The sequence below is a fragment of the Pelobates fuscus genome, chromosome 9, assembly GCF_036172605.1.
Source record: "Pelobates fuscus isolate aPelFus1 chromosome 9, aPelFus1.pri, whole genome shotgun sequence".
NCBI classification, from domain to species: domain Eukaryota; kingdom Metazoa; phylum Chordata; class Amphibia; order Anura; family Pelobatidae; genus Pelobates; species Pelobates fuscus.
This window is the reverse complement of record NC_086325.1, coordinates 144,096,814-144,114,008: the sequence shown is the minus strand read 5'-3', so window position 1 is coordinate 144,114,008 and position 17,195 is coordinate 144,096,814. Positions and strand designations below refer to the sequence as shown.

Here is a 17,195-nt window from a genome sequence, read left to right as displayed (position 1 = left end):
GCCCCTACTCGCGGTATAGCGAGTAAAGGCAGATAATTTACTAATACTAAGTAATCTTTACTTAGTATTAGTACATTTGGCTGAAAGACCAATTTAAGTCTTTCAGCCTTTTAAAATATAACTCCCTGATACTGTGGGAATTAGGGAGTTATCTACTAAGTGGCTGCAAGATGCAGCCGCGGCACAAATTGAATTGGAGTTTCAGTCATTCGAATGAAATTCCGATACAAAGTGCCGAATTGAGTTCTAAAAGAAACGAACATACTGTTTCAGTTAGAACGCAATTCTGCAGTTTCGTCTAAAATGACAGGTAGCATTGCGAGATCACAGAGGAAAGGTAAGAATTATGGGAAAATTGCACTGACGAGCGGAAATGAAGCACACTTTGCTCCTCTGCTGGTCAAAGCTGGTCAAGCGGAGGAAACCTCCATAAGGCAAAGAGTCCCTGCTTTGTCTTATGATTTTAAAGAAAACTAAAGAAGACAGGAAGAAAAGAAGAACAGATCCTGAGAGAGGGGGAGAAGAGGAAGAGATTGAGGAAAGGTAAGTTCGGCATGACTGTGCCGCTTTGATGGGACAGTTTGTGCACCATAACAACTTTATCTAAATGATTTTTTATGGTGCCAGGAAGCCCCTGGGTGCACTTTCATCATCAGGGATTAAACCGTTCTTGGAACGGTTTAACCCAAAAGTGAGCCTCCTCAGGTCCCTCCAGGCAGCATACAGCACCTGAATCTGTTTCAGGAAGCGCTGAGTGCCGTTAGGCAGGGATCAGCTGACGCTCTCAGCCAATCAGTAACTCCCCATTCATAAGACTGGCTTGAAAAGGAAGGTACCTTTATTTATTTATTTATTTTTTGTCAGAGAACGATTTAACTCCTTAAGGTAAGAGAGCACCCACGGGGGCCTCCTGAAACCATAACAACTTCATTTAGGGGAAGTAGTTTTGGTGCCCAGAGTGCCCCTTTAATAAAATAGTACTGCATGTAAGTTTTATAGTTAACACGGACAGTTGTCGCATTGTACACATGTTAAGATAAGGTAATTTTAAACAACCAGATATATGCATTAAGCATAAGATGTGTGAAAACACAGTGGGATCATGATTGGGAACTCTGTCACTGATTGACATGTGTGTAGGCCATAGCTCTGTTCTTACATAAAAGGGTCTTTTATCCAACCCACTCCCTGGCCGGCATCTCCCAAAATTATTAATCCTCTCACCATTTTTGTTACTGTGATCTCACCTGCCCTATTCTGCTCTGCAATATTTCCAGCATACAACATATAAATCATCTCCTGATGCGTGGTTGCTTAACAGAGGAATGTTTTGTTTAGAAATTTGTGACCTTTTCATTAAGAAAGATTATTAATCTGTTCACACATTTGTAACTTTTCCTCTACTAAATTTTTTTTTTATTTATTTCATTCACCCCCACCCTCTCCCTTTTTCTAAAGGCATATTCATATGAGCAGTGGGCATGGGACATTTCAAATAAAAGATTTTTTCAAAACTATAGTAGAACTAACTAAATTGTGTGTATTATATTCTGTAAATATGTGTGTTAAGGTCTCAATTTGTTCTTCTGGTGGTTTAATATGCACGTCACACGATAGTAAGCCTTAATACAGTTCTCCATGGCGAGCTGTAAATAATAGGTTTCTGTAATATCATTAGTTATCCAGCCAAGGCCCGTCCAAATCCAATCCTCTTGCGTGATCACTAAAGCAGGGCTTTCAAGGTAATAATGTCTTCACTCATATGGTCCATGATGCATCAAGTTAATTATGTGCTAATGAGATCCTTTAATTCAGATATATTTCCATTCTGCAATTTCCGTTACTGACTTACATTCACAGCCTTTACAATTAAGGTGTTGATTTTAAATTACTCATAAAGTAAAATTTAATGACCAGAGAACCTCTTAGCTTTCTCTTTCATTAGAGAGGAGGATTAAATATAATTTTTATAAAGACAAAATGAGGTCCGCCAAGTAGAGTTCACAAAAGTGAATGTTTGCAAAGGTGAGAGCTAGCATGTATTAATAATGAAGTACCGTACTACTGTACTCCTATGTCACCCTATCAAAAGGGACAGGCACGTTTCTGTTTGCACATGAGAGACTCCATAAGAGATTGGTAGGAGCCATTACTTTATAAAGACAGAATCTCTGCTTTTGTATCGGCTGTTTAGAGAGCCGCATTGATGTCTTCTGTTGAAAATTGTCCCATACTCCTAGTTATTGTATCCAGAAACAACAGTCCTTCATAGGCTCTATATTAGTTGTATGCTCCTACTAGACTTCATATAGAAAGTTTATATTGTAAGGGGGTTATTCAATAAACACCAAATTGAAATAAATCGCAAAGTTCAGTCAATCTGCTATAGATGCAGCTCGTCTGTAATTGCCTGTATTTTCCCATTCAACGTAATTCTCTACAGTTTGGAGTAGGGATCGACCAATATTGATTTTTTTAAAGCCAATACCAATAATCTGTGAACTTTTAGGCCGATCGCCGATAACTTACCGATACCGATATTCTGTACATTTACCATTAAAAAAAAAAAAAAACTATTTCTACACAAATCTACTCTTAACTGAACATGTTTATTATTTATTTATTTTTTTGAAAATCTGTTTTTTATTAAGGTAAATGCACAAAATATACATGCCGGTCAGAATTTTTTAATGTTTTCAAGAATATATGTGTGTGTAGTGGATGCAGTGTATGTTTGTGTAGTGTGTGTATAGTAAATGCAGTGTGTTTGTGTAGTGTGTATATAATGAATGCAGATTGTGTGTTTGTGTAGTGTGTGTATAGTGAATGCAGTGAGTGTTTGGATACTGTGTATATAATGAATGCAGTGTGTGTTTGTGTACTGTGTATATAATGGATGCAGAGTGTGTGTTTGTGTATAATGGATGCAGAGTGTGTGTTTGTGTATAATGGATGCAGAGTGTGTGTTTGTGTAGTGTGTGTATAGTGAATGCAGTGAGTGTTTGGATACTGTGTATATAATGAATGCAGTGTGTGTTTGTGTACTGTGTATATAATGGATGCAGAGTGTGTGTTTGTGTATAATGGATGCAGAGTGTGTGTTTGTGTAGTGTGTGTATAGTGAATGCAGTGAGTGTTTGTGTAGTGTGTGTATAGTGAATGCAGTGAGTGTTTGTGTAGTGTGTGTATAGTGAATGCAGTGAGTGTTTGTGTAGTGTATATAATGAATGCAGTGAGTGTTTGTGTAGTGTATATAATGAATGTAGTGTGTGTGTATAGTGAATGCAGTGTGCGTTTGTGTAGTGTGTGTATAGTGAACGCAGTGAGTGTTTGTGTAGTGTGTATATAATGAATGCAGAGTGTGTGTTTGTGTAGTGTGTATATAATGAATGCAGAGTGTGTTTGTGTAGTGTGTGTATAGTGAATGCAGTGTGTGTTTGTGTAGTGTGTGTATATTGAATGCAGTGAGTGTTTGTGTAGTGTGTATATAATGAATGCAGAGTGTGTTTGTGTAGTGTGTGTATATTGAATGCAGTGAGTGTTTGTGTAGCGTATATAAAATGAATGCATTGTGTTTGTGTAGTGTGTATATAATGAGTGTAGTGTGTATATAATGAATGCAGTGTGTGTTTGTGTACTGTGTATATAATGGATGCAGAGTGTGTGTTTGTGTACTATGTATATAATGGATGCAGAGTGTATGTTTGTGTAATGTGTGTATAGTGAATGCATTGAGTGTTTGTGTAGTGTATATAATGAATGCGGTGTGCGTTTAGTGAATGCAGTGAGTGTTTGTGTAGTGTGTATATAATGAATGCAGAGTGTGTGTGTTTGTGTAGTGTGTGTATAGTGAATGCAGTGTGTTTGTGTAGTGTGTATATAATGAATGCAGAGTGTGTGTTTGTGTAGTGTGTGTATAGTGAATGCAGTGTGTGTTTGTGTAGTGTGTATATAATGAATGCAGTGTGTGTTTGTGTAGTGTGTGTGTGTATAATGAATGCAGAGTGTGTGTTCGTGTAGTGTGTGTATAGTGAATGCAGTGAGTGTGTAGTGTATATATAGTGAATGCAGTTTGTGTAGTGTGTGTATAGTGAATGCATTGTGTTTGTGTAGTGTGTGTATAGTGAATGCAGTGTGTTTGTGTAGTGGATGCAGTGTTTGTGTAATGTGTATTTGTGTAGTGTGTGTATATAATGAATGCATTGTGTTTGTGTGTTTGTGCAGTGAGTGTTTGTGTAGGTGTGTAATGTGTGTAAATGTGGGGGAGGGCATTTTTTTTTTAGTACCCCCTCCCTACTTCTTACCTGGCCAGGGAGGGGGTTTTGGCATTCCCAGGGGGGCCCACACTCCCTCCGGTTCCCCTGTCTAACCCTCGCGCCCTGTGTGCCATGGAAACCCGTGGCAACGCTCTGACGGCCGCGGGACTCCCGAGAGTTAGACAGGGGAGCTGAAGGGAGGTGCTGGGAAGGTAAGTAAGAGTGTGCTGGGCCCCCCCGGACCCTGATGGCGGCCCTGGTCTGCAATATCGGTATCTTTATTGGCCAATATCGATATTGCTGAAAATACAGAATATCGACCCATAATCGGTCGATCCCTAGTTTGGAGTTTAATAAAATCTCAATTTTGTATTGTTCAAGTGACTTTTTTTTTTTGGCCTTCTTTAGGCAATCACATTCTCCCCGATGAAGACCTAGCTGCATTTCACTGGAGTTTACTGGGACCGGATCATCCTCTTGCTTCTTTAAAGGTAAATATTATTCTATGCTTGGATTATTTCACAGCTGTTATTGGCGCATTAAGCGTGTTTGTATAATATATGTGATCCATGGAAGCTTGGGTTGTGTATAGAAATAGTAGACATTGATGTTTTAGTGATAATGTGCTAGCACTTTCCACAAAGCATTGCAGTGAGAGTTTACCACCTAATCTTACTTCAACTTGATCTGTGATCTCTGCCTGCTTTTGATGTGTGCATGATAGTTTCTCCTAAAAAAAAATACTGTAATTGGTTTTATTGCTATAGCAGTGTGTGAGGTATACACACTTTATTACCATTGGCTGCAAAGCCAGTGTTTCAGTTGTTATGGCAACTTCTTAGTTTTTAGATTTTTTATTTTTTTTGAGTATTCTACATACCAGCTCAGATGCCATCCATTATGGAGTTTGTTTAATTATTTAAACAAGCCCAGTGACATTTTCTAAGAAAATCACACTTTAGCATTGTGTGTAGTGAACAGTGCTAAGGTACACAGCATGGAACATGCAGTCGAAGATTTCCAATGCATTTACTTCAAAATGATATTAAAGTGATCCGCTCGTCCAGAGGAGTGTAAGCTGCCTCTGGCTTCCATTGCTTGTTCATGCTGGTCTCATTCCTTTATTTATGTATTGTTATACAAGTAAATGGGTAGCCTCCAGTTAATGGCTTCTGTGGATGTTACTGGACAAGAAAGAGCTCAGTGGTGTTGCTGCAAAAGAGGGAGATTCATAAACAAAAGTTTTTGTAGTGGTCTTTTTTTTTTTGTTCAGTTAGAAGAATGATAAGAACACCCAAATACTTTATTAGCATCTGAAATAGTGTTAAAATGAAGAAAACAAACAGTTTGTTGTAGCATATCTGAACTTTGACTAGAGAGCTTGGCCACTGTGTCTGTGGTGGTGTATGAGCTAATGGTTAATATACTGTGGGTTTCCTTACTATACATTCTTTCTCAGGTTCGAGCTCACCAACTTGTTCTGCCACCTTGTGACGTTGTAATAAAAGCTGTTTCAGAATATGTGGGGTCCATCAAAGATGCCTCTAATCTGGATGCAGTTGGCAAAGAAATCTTCAGGCACTCTCAGGTAATCTGTGGTTTTCCTTTTTTTTTTTTCCTTCTTCAAATTAACCTTGGATATATTGCATCTAATGGATAAATTACAGTTCTTTCCATGGAATCCGATTTGTACTAAATTCTATCTTGTTTCTAGAGCATTTTTTTTATATTTTCCAGACATAGTTTATGCCTTATATTGTTGGTCAGGAAGTTGTAACTGGAATATGTTAAAGGACCACTATAGGCACTCAGACCACTTCAGCTAAATGAAGTGGTCTGGGTGCCAGGTCCCCAAATGAAGTGGTCTGGGTGCCAAGCATTGAGTAATGCTTTCCTACGGACGGTTTGAATGCATGCGCATGCGCATTCGGAGCTGACGTTGGAGGGGGAGGAGAGGTCACCAGCACTGAGTGAGCCCAGCGCTGGATTAAGGTAATTGGCTGAAGGGGTTTTAACCACTTCAGCCCGGCGGGAACGGGCCCTGAGGGAGGGGGGACCTAATAACCCTATTGTGCCAGGAAAACGAGTTCGTTTTCCTGGGACTATAGTGCTACTTTAATAATATATATACACATTTTAGAATCATTCATATATAAAGAGGTATGGTAAAGAGATTGAAGAAGTCTTGCATTTAAAGGGACACTCAAGCACTGAGACCACTTCCATCAGATGAATTGGTTATAATGCTTAGAGTTCCTTGGTGCCATTCCCCCATTTTTGAAACGGTTGAACACTGAATGAGGGCCGCGTCCATCCACCCACTGAAGGCAGAGATTAAAGCGCCGAGTACCCATTTAGCATTAAACCATTAAAACAAGGAACGGAGAGGTGGTGCTATGGGATTCCAGACACTACAACCACTTCAATAATATGAAGCGGTCACAGTGGCCAGATTGTCTAAGCACTGGATGTCTGTTAGATAAAATTGGGCAGACAAAGAAAACTGTTGAGTGCCAGTCCTGAAATTGACATCTAGCAAGGTTATTCACTAAAGGGGAAATCCAAGGTGAAATTAAAGTGATTTTCATATTTAAAGTAATGATAACCAAATCAACTGGAAACATTCTCCAAGTTAACTATTCTTCCTGCTTGGCTAATTTGGCCTTAAAGTTGAAATTAATTTCAATTCTCACTGTAGATCTAGAACGATAGATATGGTTATAATTGTAAATGCTTGCAAGGTGGTTTGTAGGTTATCTCAAAGAAGTGAAACTTTCTCCTCTCATGTGGTCATAAGCATGCAGAGGGCTAACACTAGAAGAGAAAGGAAAAGAAAATTAACTAACTAGCATTTGTTTCCCATGTTGAAATTGTGTTTCCTCTGTGTAGAGATGTGGCTGAAGCCATGTTGTTATTCTGAAATCACTTTTTTGCTCTTTAGTCCAGAACAGAAGATAAGATTGAACGTTTCAAGAAAGCAGTGGAATATTATTCTGTAGCGACCAAGCAGCGTCCACCCCAACTCAACCCATCCCCTTTTGTTGGTGAGTGTCAGGGATTCAAACATCCTGCAAGCCTGACCATGTTTTTCAGCTGTTTCTGTTATATGTCATTGCCCAACTGTTTCCCTGATTATGTTCTCCCGTGGATTTTGGAGTATGCATTGACCTCAGTTGTCTTTCACAGTTGCCGGCTATGGGCCCAGTCAGTTTGGTGTACCACCCCTTCACCATGGTCAGATGGGAGGAATGCCTCTTGGGAAACCCATGGTGAGTCTTTGTTCTTTCATAGGTGGTGTGTATTGTTTAAAGTTACTCTGCACAGTATTGCATTGAAATTATGGTTACCAAGTGCACCACCTGTAAATGCTTTCTTTAAATATTAATAATACATCTGTGTACCAGGTTTTTTTCAGGATCAGGGCTTTATACAGAGGTTGCATATTGAAATATTGGGACCTGAACACTGGTTAGCACAACATCTAGAAGGGCCCTTTGCTCAGTTACAGATGAAGTTAGTGCAGGACTGATGAAAAGAGATCACATAAACCATACATTACCTTATTCTTGAAGGACAGACTATCAGAATTATTCACTAAAGTGAGAATTCAAAGTGAATTTAAAATTTAAGGCCAAAATAGCCGAATTGAAAAATTCCAGAGTGTTTCCAGTTCAGCTCCTTTGAATTCTCAGTTTAGGGAATAACCCTGTAAGACTGACAAACCTGAGCTGTGATAATGGTTATGCCCACTAGGAGGCTCCATCGTAATTATTTTGTTTTGTACTTCTTCTAGTGGTGATTTAGGATATAACACCAGTCCTGTTACTAAGTCTTTGTGGTAAGAGAATTTGTTTGACTGAAATTTCATTCATCACCTCAGGGCTTAATTTTTACTCCTGATGGATTACAGTGTAATAACAGCAAATATTGCCAATGTGATTTTCTTACATTTACGAGTAATTAAGTGATCTTCAGATATGGATAATGCTTAACACATCGTTTATTATTGTATTGTATCAGCTAAATGACAATCAGAAAAATTCTAAAACCTTTAGAAGGTCTAGCACACCTAACTAGGTTTGCCATGTTTCTCTGGATACACATTACATATTCATACTGGTGGCGGTATGCACAGTGTGCTATGCTGTTCTAAGTGAAAGCCACAAGGTGCAGGAGGGAAATCGATTATTTACGAAGGTTCTGCAAAAGAACCTCGGGTATCAGCATTTGTGGTCTGCATATGTCAGGGCAGCACTTTTCATGTGCTAGCCATCAACAGGTAAAAGTCATATGTGTCCAGGAAACATGGTGGATCTGGCAACCCTCCTAACGATCTTTGAGGTATGAAGTATTGAATTGGCGTCTCCATATTGATGCCTTGTTAATTTGCCTGGAATTCTTCTTTAAATAGGTTCTTTATTTTATTTTTGCATGAATGATTGTCACATTATGGTTTGCCCACAGTGAGATTATTATACTGAAATGTTTCAAACAAATCACAGGTAGTTTGTTTAGAACATGTGAATATCAATGCATAATTTGAGTTCTCTTTCTGGTGTTAAAATAATTCAGGCATAGTCCGTTTGTGTAAAACTTAGGGAAGTTGCTAGGTTACCGATTCACCAGAGCTGTAAACCAAAGGACGACATGATGACTCCTCTCTCCAGACAGCAGTCCTGTGTCCCTCACCCCAAATCCTGACTTTTTTTTTCCCCATTTAATTCCCCTTACTCCTTTTGTGTCTATTTATCCACCTATCTTCCCGAACTAACTTTGTGTTTCTGGCCGTCAGTTTTTCCTCACCCTTATGTATATCCCATCTCCCTCAACCCCTTTCTGTGTGTCTTGTCTTCCTCTTAACCTCACTTGTATCCTGCTCCCTGAAGGGATCTGCGGTTAAAAAGCTAAAATTTTGGAGGGTCTAGTCTCTAAAGGCACTACCTAAGAACACCTATAAGTATGTTTTGTCTTGTGGAATTTGATCTACATCACAAGCAAATTTAGCCAAAAAGAACTTTTAAGTGTCCCTAGATGACTTAACGTCATACCTACTCTAAATAGATATGTGTATTGCAGTTGACACAGAGAAAGGAATTTTACTGCAAGGTGGTATATTGCCTATTTGGATAAGTGTTTTTATTTTGTTTTCTTTATTTAGTTTGGACACCAAATGCAAGCAAAGCTACAGTATCAACATCCCTTTCCTCCAGGGCCAAATTCTGGCTTCTTGTTTTCTACTCATCCGTTGGGTGACCTGCAACACTTTCATGACGAAAACTTAATAAAAGGAGGAGCCTTCTCAGGGTGGTCCTTGCCCTACGATTCATCTGCTTCCAAATTTCAAAATCATCTTACTTTGAAACCCTCCCCTTCATCTGGCCATGAATCTTCACCATCTTCTTCCTCTGACGAAGATCAGAATGGTGCCACATCAAAGTAAGCTGCAGATGTGATCTGTGTAGTTAAAAACTTAGATGCTTGTGGTTTGTAGAAAGGTCAGCTTACAATTTCTGTTTTATTAAAATATTGCTTTTTTCCCATCTTTACTACCCAGATAGTTTATAAAATTTACAAGACACTTTTTATTTTTATTTTTCCTGCACCGCCAAAACTGTGATGTTATCCACACCTGCAGATACTTTTTATGGTGTTAGGATTGGGATGCTTATCTTCTGTATGTGTTGAAAGGAAATTCGTCCTATATCACATCCAGAAATTGGTATACTGTTTCATTGTCCAGGGTAGCAGCAAATTGTAAATGATAACCTGGTTATTTCACTGTCTTTCCCGAGTCATGTCACAGAAAATCGTCCGCATAAACCTAGCTGGGAGGAATCCTCTGGGGAGAAACATACCCAATCCTGGGGCCAGCAGTCCGGATCTGGAGATTCTAACCAAAACATGGGACACACAGAAAACCAGATTCCTTCTTTACTGTCCATGGCAACTCGCAACCACATGGATATTACCACACCACCTCTCCCTCCAGTGGCCCCCGAGGTCCTTCGAGTGGCAGAGCACAGACATCGTCGGGGTCTTATGTACCCATATATTTATCATGTCCTTACAAAGGTGCGTACTGTCTTCCACAGGAGATCTTAAAAAGCAACTTCAGTAAGGAGTGAGGCTGTTGATTTACTTGCTATTTTATTTCTCCTTTTTAATATTCTATGTTGGTGCAATATAATTGATGATAATACTATTAAACTTAACAATTATCGATGGAAAACACAGATTATGTAGTCATTTTTCCTCTGATCTCTATTGATGTTTCTGAAATGGCAAAACTTAAAAAATTGTATGGTGCACCACAGACACAATTTAAACACTGCATTTTAAGAACACTAATGAATTCTTCCAACCCTTCCTACTACATTGAATAATAGATCAAACACAAATTAGGACTCCCTGCTTGAAGGTTTCTGTATATGTTTCCCTTACCAATATAGTATACTCCTATTGCTCCTACAGGGTGAGATTAAATTGCCAGTCTGCATAGAAGACGAATGCAATGCCGATCTCCCTCCTGCAGCAATCCTTTTTCGACCAGCACGTCAGTATGTGTACGGAGTCCTCTTCAGTCTTGCAGAGACTCAAAGAAGACTAGAACGGCTTGCCATGCGGAGGCGTCTCCCTGTTGATGGTGAGGACACCCTAACTGAATTTTATAATCATAAAATTCATTGACTTAGTCATGTTTTATGTGCTGTCTGTAGGGTTTATCTGCAGTATTGCTTTAAATGTTTAAAAAAAAAGAAAGGAATATATCAGTACACATAAAAGCAAGAATTTATTATTCTGTATTTAGTCACACAATAGCCTTTAAGACCTCTCATATGAATAAAATACATATCTATATTATAGTCCCATTTGCATCAACCCCACTCATGCAATTGTTTTAATTCCAGCATTTTCCAATGTCCAGTTTTGGATTAATTCTTGCATTAGGACTGCAGCATGCCTAATCTGTCATTGCTACAAAGCTCTCATAACACGTCATGACATTGCTTTTTAACATTTGACTAATAATGTTCACCCTCCTGACTACTAATGTTTTCTTCCCCTTGCAATGTTTTTTCTCTCCCTGAAATACCAATAACCTAGGTGTATTGTTATTTCTATAGCTGTATAGTGATTCAATATTTTCCAGTACTAGAGAATTTAACATAGATATATCTCAGCATGCAATGAAGTTTGCCAAATAACTGTATCTATCTTATATGATCTGCCTGTGGACAAGGTAGACTTTAAAACCAATATTCACTGTAAAGTATCCACACTACTGACTAAATTACTCGGTCATTTTTTATTTTTTTATTTTAACACATTGACAGTCATTCTCTTAAAATTTTCTTAAAGGACCACTATAGTGTCAGGAAAACCAACTCGTTTTCCTGACACTATATAGTCCTTAGGGCCCCCCTTCAGCAACTTACCTTTATCCAGCGCCGGGCTCCCTCGGCGCTGGTGACCTCTCCTCACTGTCCGAGGTCAGCTCCCGAGTGGAGCCAAATGCAAATGCGCGGCCATAGACGCGCGCGCATTGAAATCACCCGTAGGAAAGCATTTCTCAATGCTTTCCTATGAACGTTTTGCGTGCTCAATGCAATTTTCGCATTGAGCGTCGGGGAAGCGCCTCTAGCGGCTGTCAGGAAGACAGCCACTAGAGGCTGGATTAACCCTGCAATGTTTATCTGAAACTGCTATGTTTACAACTGCAGGGTTAAAACCTGGGGACCTAGCACCCAGACCACTTCATTGAGCTGAAGTGGTCTGGGTGCCTGTAGTGGTCCTTAAATTATGTTTGGCATTGAATACTTTCTGTACTGTCTCTAGCTTGCTCTCAATAAATCCTGTGTTGTGTTAAGCTGCATTATGCAGAGCGTAATCTTCCTAATGGTATTTTTGTCCGGTACAAGCTGTGGGCCATGCACTGTTAAAGCTGCCTTAGTTATCTTTCTGTTGGTTTTGAATTTCATGTTTTACTTTTTTCACATCCAGTTCTTCAAAGAATACATAAGTGGAAATGTTCTGTCAGAATAAACTGGTACTTTGGCGGTGTTTTTCTCTCTATGATACTTTTACTTTTTTGGTAGTTAATGCCATAATTTGGATGGAGCTTCTCTTTCCTAAAAATAACCTAAATAAAGGGACACACATAGCTTCTATATTTCAGTGACTGCAAACTTACAAAACATTTGGCTATCATTATTACATCTTAACATAACTGATATTTTTCAATTATTACCTAAGATTATGTAACTGCTTACTCATACGACCAAGGTAAAGCTGAAAACAAATCTGTATTCTTAACACTATAGTGTCCCTGTCTCCAATTTAATAGGTCCCCCCCCACCTCATAGCATGAAACGGGTTAAAAAAAAACTTTTTACAGTTACATCTTCTCAGTGTCGGGGTTTCCTCGGTGCTGGCTAGTTCTTCTTCTCACGCAACGTGCAGTGCATGCATTCCGCATGGGGAATTTGAAAACGTTAAACATCCTTATACAAAGCGCAACGATGTCCAATATTTCACAGAGTAAAACTGTGGAAACACTTCAAGCGTCTGTTTGGAAGACAGCCTCTAGAGGTGGACTTTACCCTGCAATGTAAACAGCTCTGAAACTGCAATTTTATACATTGCAGGGTTAAAGGGATTCTCTAGTGCCAGGAAAACAAACAGTGCCCCACATCCCACATTGCTGAAGGCGTTAAAATCACTTCAGTCACTTACCTGAATCCAGCGCTGATGTCTCTCGGTGCTGGGTCAGGTTTTACCCGACGACGTCAGCATACTGGGTGCCTACAGTGTCCCTGTAAGGGGACAGGCATTGTTCACTGAGATTAAGTGGTCTGGGTGCCTATAGTTTCCCTTTAAAATATGTGTCTTAATATTATCCTCCAGTTGTTGCTGTGTGATCGCTTAATTTATTAATGATGCTTGAACTATTAGTGGAAAAACTTTGCCTACATTGCTGTCTTAACCTGTCCTCAAGCTGCCATAAAGCCAAGTTACTTTAGTAACAACCTTTAAAAAAAAAAAAAAAAAACCTGCCCTAAATACTCTGGTTAGTTATTAAATCTGATTTAGGATGTGTTAGATTAGAAAGGGATCGATGACCACAGGATACTTATCCTGATATATAAATAATATATAATACACCTTAATAAAAGCATATAAGGCATGCTCCTCGTCATAGTGACTAGTCCTCCATAGTTAATCAGCTGTCAGTTCGGTGCGTGAATGTCCTTCTTTAATGCCGCCCTGTTAGTTACCTTTTCTTTTGTTGCAGGTGATTGCTTAGATAGGGCTGTCACAGGAGATGGGACTCCTTGTACATGTTCCCTTATTTGTATTTTGTTTCATCTATCACCCTGCATTCAAATAGAATCACTACCAAATAATTGTTTCCTTGTGTTCAGCTATCCGTTCCCTTCTGTTCGGTTACCGAACAGACTATGTGTGGTCCCCCTTGCTTAACCCCTCGTAATCACCGACCACCCCTGGCTGTTAACAAACAACCAAACAATCACCTCAAGTGCTTCCCTGGGTGGCCGCCTTTTGCATATACGAACACACGTGCTATCAGGACTGGCGGCCATCTTGTCTCCCGAACGCAGGCAGCGGTTCATGGTTGTTGACGGCATGGATCTCTGAGTTGGCTACGCAAGTTTGTGAACCCCGCTGAAACTTGTACCCCCGTCCGTTCGACTTCCTGACCAGCTAGGACAACGGCGTTCAGGAGTAAGAAACTACTGAACAAGGGAAGCATTAATTTCTTAAAAGCCAGGGGCTGCTTCCTTCGGTGTATGCACAGGGACCCCCAAAAGTCGACCGTCCAGCCTGACCAATTTGGTCAGGTCAAAACTTTGTGCGAACCCAACTCTCGTTCTACAGAACCGATATGAGCGCTTTTTGGATGTGTTGTGCGCTGAGATCGGGGCTATTCTGGAATACAATTTTTGTGGGGTTCCTGTACTGTTTTGTATTTTTGTGATATGTACACATTGTATGTAAGTTTTCCTATTTGAGAGATAATTGAGTTTTCTTAATTAGAGCTCAATTATCTCTCAAGCACAATGGCTTGTGGGAAGGAAACCCCTGTGATTTTGTCTTCGAAACCCCATGCTAGGGACAATGTATAAAAAGCAGAATGTGGCCTATTAAAGTCAGATTGCTTCTTCTACCCAATACGACTGGTTGCGTCCATTATATTGGGGAAATGTTACACAACGATAATATTACCATATTCAGCACATCTGGAATTAGCACTAGTGGAGGATTGAAGGAATAACAGCAATATACTAGCGACTAGGGCATAGCTAGTCAGGTGTATTTAGGTAATGATATATACTCCTTTAACGTTAATCCGTATTTTCTTTTTTTTCTTTCTCAGTGCCACCAGTGATTATTAAAGAATGGTCAGCATACAAGGGGAAGTCTCCTCAGACTCCAGAGCTGGTGTCGGCTTTGACATTCAGAGAGTGGACTTGCCCAAACCTGAAGAAGTTGTGGCTCGGCAAAGCTGTAGAAGACAAGAATCGTAGGATGAGAGCATTCCTGGCCTGCATGAAGTCAGACACTCCCAGCATGCTCAATCCTGCAAATGTTCCCACTCACCTCCTCCTGATGTGCTGTGTGCTGCGGTGAGGAACAGTTTATTCTACTCTGCATGTGAGCAGCATTTAGGCTCCACTGAATGGGGAAGAGTCAATGCTCATGTTTCTTTTGTTGCAGGTACATGATGCAGTGGCCTGGAGGAAGGATATTACTCAGGCATGAGCTGGACGCTTTCTTGGCACAAGCTGTATCTGCACAGCTGTATGAACCAGATCAGCTACAGGAGCTCAAGGTAAGAACACAATATTAATGCAAATCTATGTGTATTTCACATGAAGGAGTTTACCAATCAGTATCAGTTCATTAAAAAAAATGAATAGCCATTGAAAATGGGAATATGAAACTGCAGAATGCTTCAGCAAGAGCATATTGTTTTATTATTATTTTTTTTCCCCCATTGGGCAGATTGAGAAGTTAGATGCCCGAGGTGTACAGCTTGCAGCTCTTTTCATGAGTGGGGTGGACACTGCACTTTTTGCCAACGATGCCTGCGGCCAGCCAGTTCCTTGGGAGCACTGTTGCCCCTGGATCTACTTTGATGGAAAGTTATTTCAGAGCAAGCTGATCAAAGCGGGACGGGAAAAAGCTCCTTTGATTGAACTGTGTGATGGCCAGGTAAGGATTCACAAATGAAATAAAAGTTTAGAAGGGAAAAGATGAGGGGGAAGTAAAGGCATGTATACGGATGGATAGAGAACCTGAATAAGGGAAGGAACATCGGAAACAGCATTGTTCAATATGAGTATCCTCGAAAAAGATTTTTACAAGTCTCTTGTGTTCATGTTCCAACAGATTATATTCACTGTGTTGATTAGCCGTATCAATTACCACAGATGTGTCGTTTTCTATAAGTTTGCTGATGTGTCTTCAGTAAATGCACAATTATTGTTTGTTCCCTTTGGGTCCTCCGTATAATCTGTGTATAGAGTGGTTGGGAAATTACATGTGTTCAAATCCCAATTGTTTACCATTTTGTTTTAACCCAGGGAGAGCAGGCAGCCAAAGTGGAGAAGATGAGACAGAGCATTCTTGAGGGGATCAATCTAAATCGTCAGCCACCTCCTCCTCTTTTGCCTCCTCCACCATTCATGCCCCCTATGATGCCACCATTTTACCCAGTGTCACTGTATCCAAGAGCCATGGGTTCAATGCCCCCACCGCCACCCGGTAGGAACAGAGGGTTTTCAGGTGTGTGTTGTGCTTTTTTTTTTTTTTTTTCTTTTTCTTTTTTTTTCTTTTCTCTTTTTCTGTACTACGTTTGCACATCACTCTGCTTTCCGCCACTGATTGTGTTTTTGATTTGCCACAGGAGTCCATCCCATTCCTCCACAGGGAGGCAAGCTAGAAATAGCTGGCATGGTGGTAGGCCAGTGGGCTGGTAGTAAACCTTCCCGTGGTCGAGGAGCCTTTGGCATGCAGGTTGTGTCTGTTGGTGGCCCAGGAAAAGGGTAAGTGAGAAATCATTTTAGAAAAATCTTTTATGAGTATAAAGTTGTCACAGGAGGTTTCTACTGTTAAAAAAAATAGTACTTCGAATATTGACAATTTTTAATAATCATATTTAATGTGAAGTATAATATTATATTCTTTGTCATTATTTTAGATTCTGGTGTATGTATTTGCAGATCTATAATTGAGGGTAAATTAAATATGATGATAAAACTTAGATGTCACTCTAATCTTTTTTTTTTTTTTTTTCTTTTTCTTTTTTTCTTTAAGTCGTGGAAGAGACCCTTCAAACAAAGTAACAAAAAATAACAAGAAGGTGAACAAGCAGGTATGGAGAGAAGATTTCAATATCTATAGAGAATTGTGCTACTAACAAACCATTTCAATCTATTAGGGATAAAAGGTGTTTTTTTCAGATTAATAGCCCAAGTAGCTGAAACGAAAATAAATGGCTCTGGGCACCATAAAAAATGTAATCAAAATCAAGTTGTTATGGTACCATGAGGTCCCTTGCGCTTCCTTACCCACAGAGGTTCAGCCATTTACAATAGGTTTAACGCCAAGGTTGGCTCTCCTGCCCACTTCTCACTGTCTTAATCGACATTTGGTTTCTGAAATTCAACTACTGGAAGCACTGATGTCCCGCTCACTGGTGTGCCGCTGGTCGGCTTAGAGCGGGCAGCTGATGCTGTGAGCAAGTCAGTAGCTCCCCAGTCATTTAAAATAAAAAAAAAGTATGTATTTACTTACAAAAAAATTATTTTTATCCAGTTGCGCTGCAGGTCAAGCGTGAAATTTCTTTTGGTTGACCATGTTTCCTTTTAAATTTCTTGGTGTAGCAGTTTAGGCTTTTTGGTAAAGAAGGCAGAA

At 39.7% G+C, this 17,195-nt stretch overlaps 1 protein-coding gene across 1 annotated transcript in view; it reads left to right on the top strand.

Moving 5' to 3' along the window:
- Window positions 1–17,195, top strand: part of FAM120C (family with sequence similarity 120 member C) — a 33,881-nt gene that overhangs the window by 11,466 nt on the left and 5,220 nt on the right. Inside the window, exons 3-15 of the mRNA XM_063432654.1 lie at window positions 4,665–4,747; window positions 5,716–5,844; window positions 7,198–7,300; window positions 7,443–7,525; window positions 9,415–9,692; window positions 10,049–10,328; window positions 10,728–10,899; window positions 14,653–14,902; window positions 14,994–15,108; window positions 15,282–15,491; window positions 15,863–16,064; window positions 16,186–16,324; window positions 16,596–16,653. Of these exons, the coding sequence (XP_063288724.1) occupies window positions 4,665–4,747; window positions 5,716–5,844; window positions 7,198–7,300; window positions 7,443–7,525; window positions 9,415–9,692; window positions 10,049–10,328; window positions 10,728–10,899; window positions 14,653–14,902; window positions 14,994–15,108; window positions 15,282–15,491; window positions 15,863–16,064; window positions 16,186–16,324; window positions 16,596–16,653 (2,102 nt within the window). The remainder of the gene's footprint in view (window positions 1–4,664; window positions 4,748–5,715; window positions 5,845–7,197; window positions 7,301–7,442; window positions 7,526–9,414; window positions 9,693–10,048; window positions 10,329–10,727; window positions 10,900–14,652; window positions 14,903–14,993; window positions 15,109–15,281; window positions 15,492–15,862; window positions 16,065–16,185; window positions 16,325–16,595; window positions 16,654–17,195) is intronic.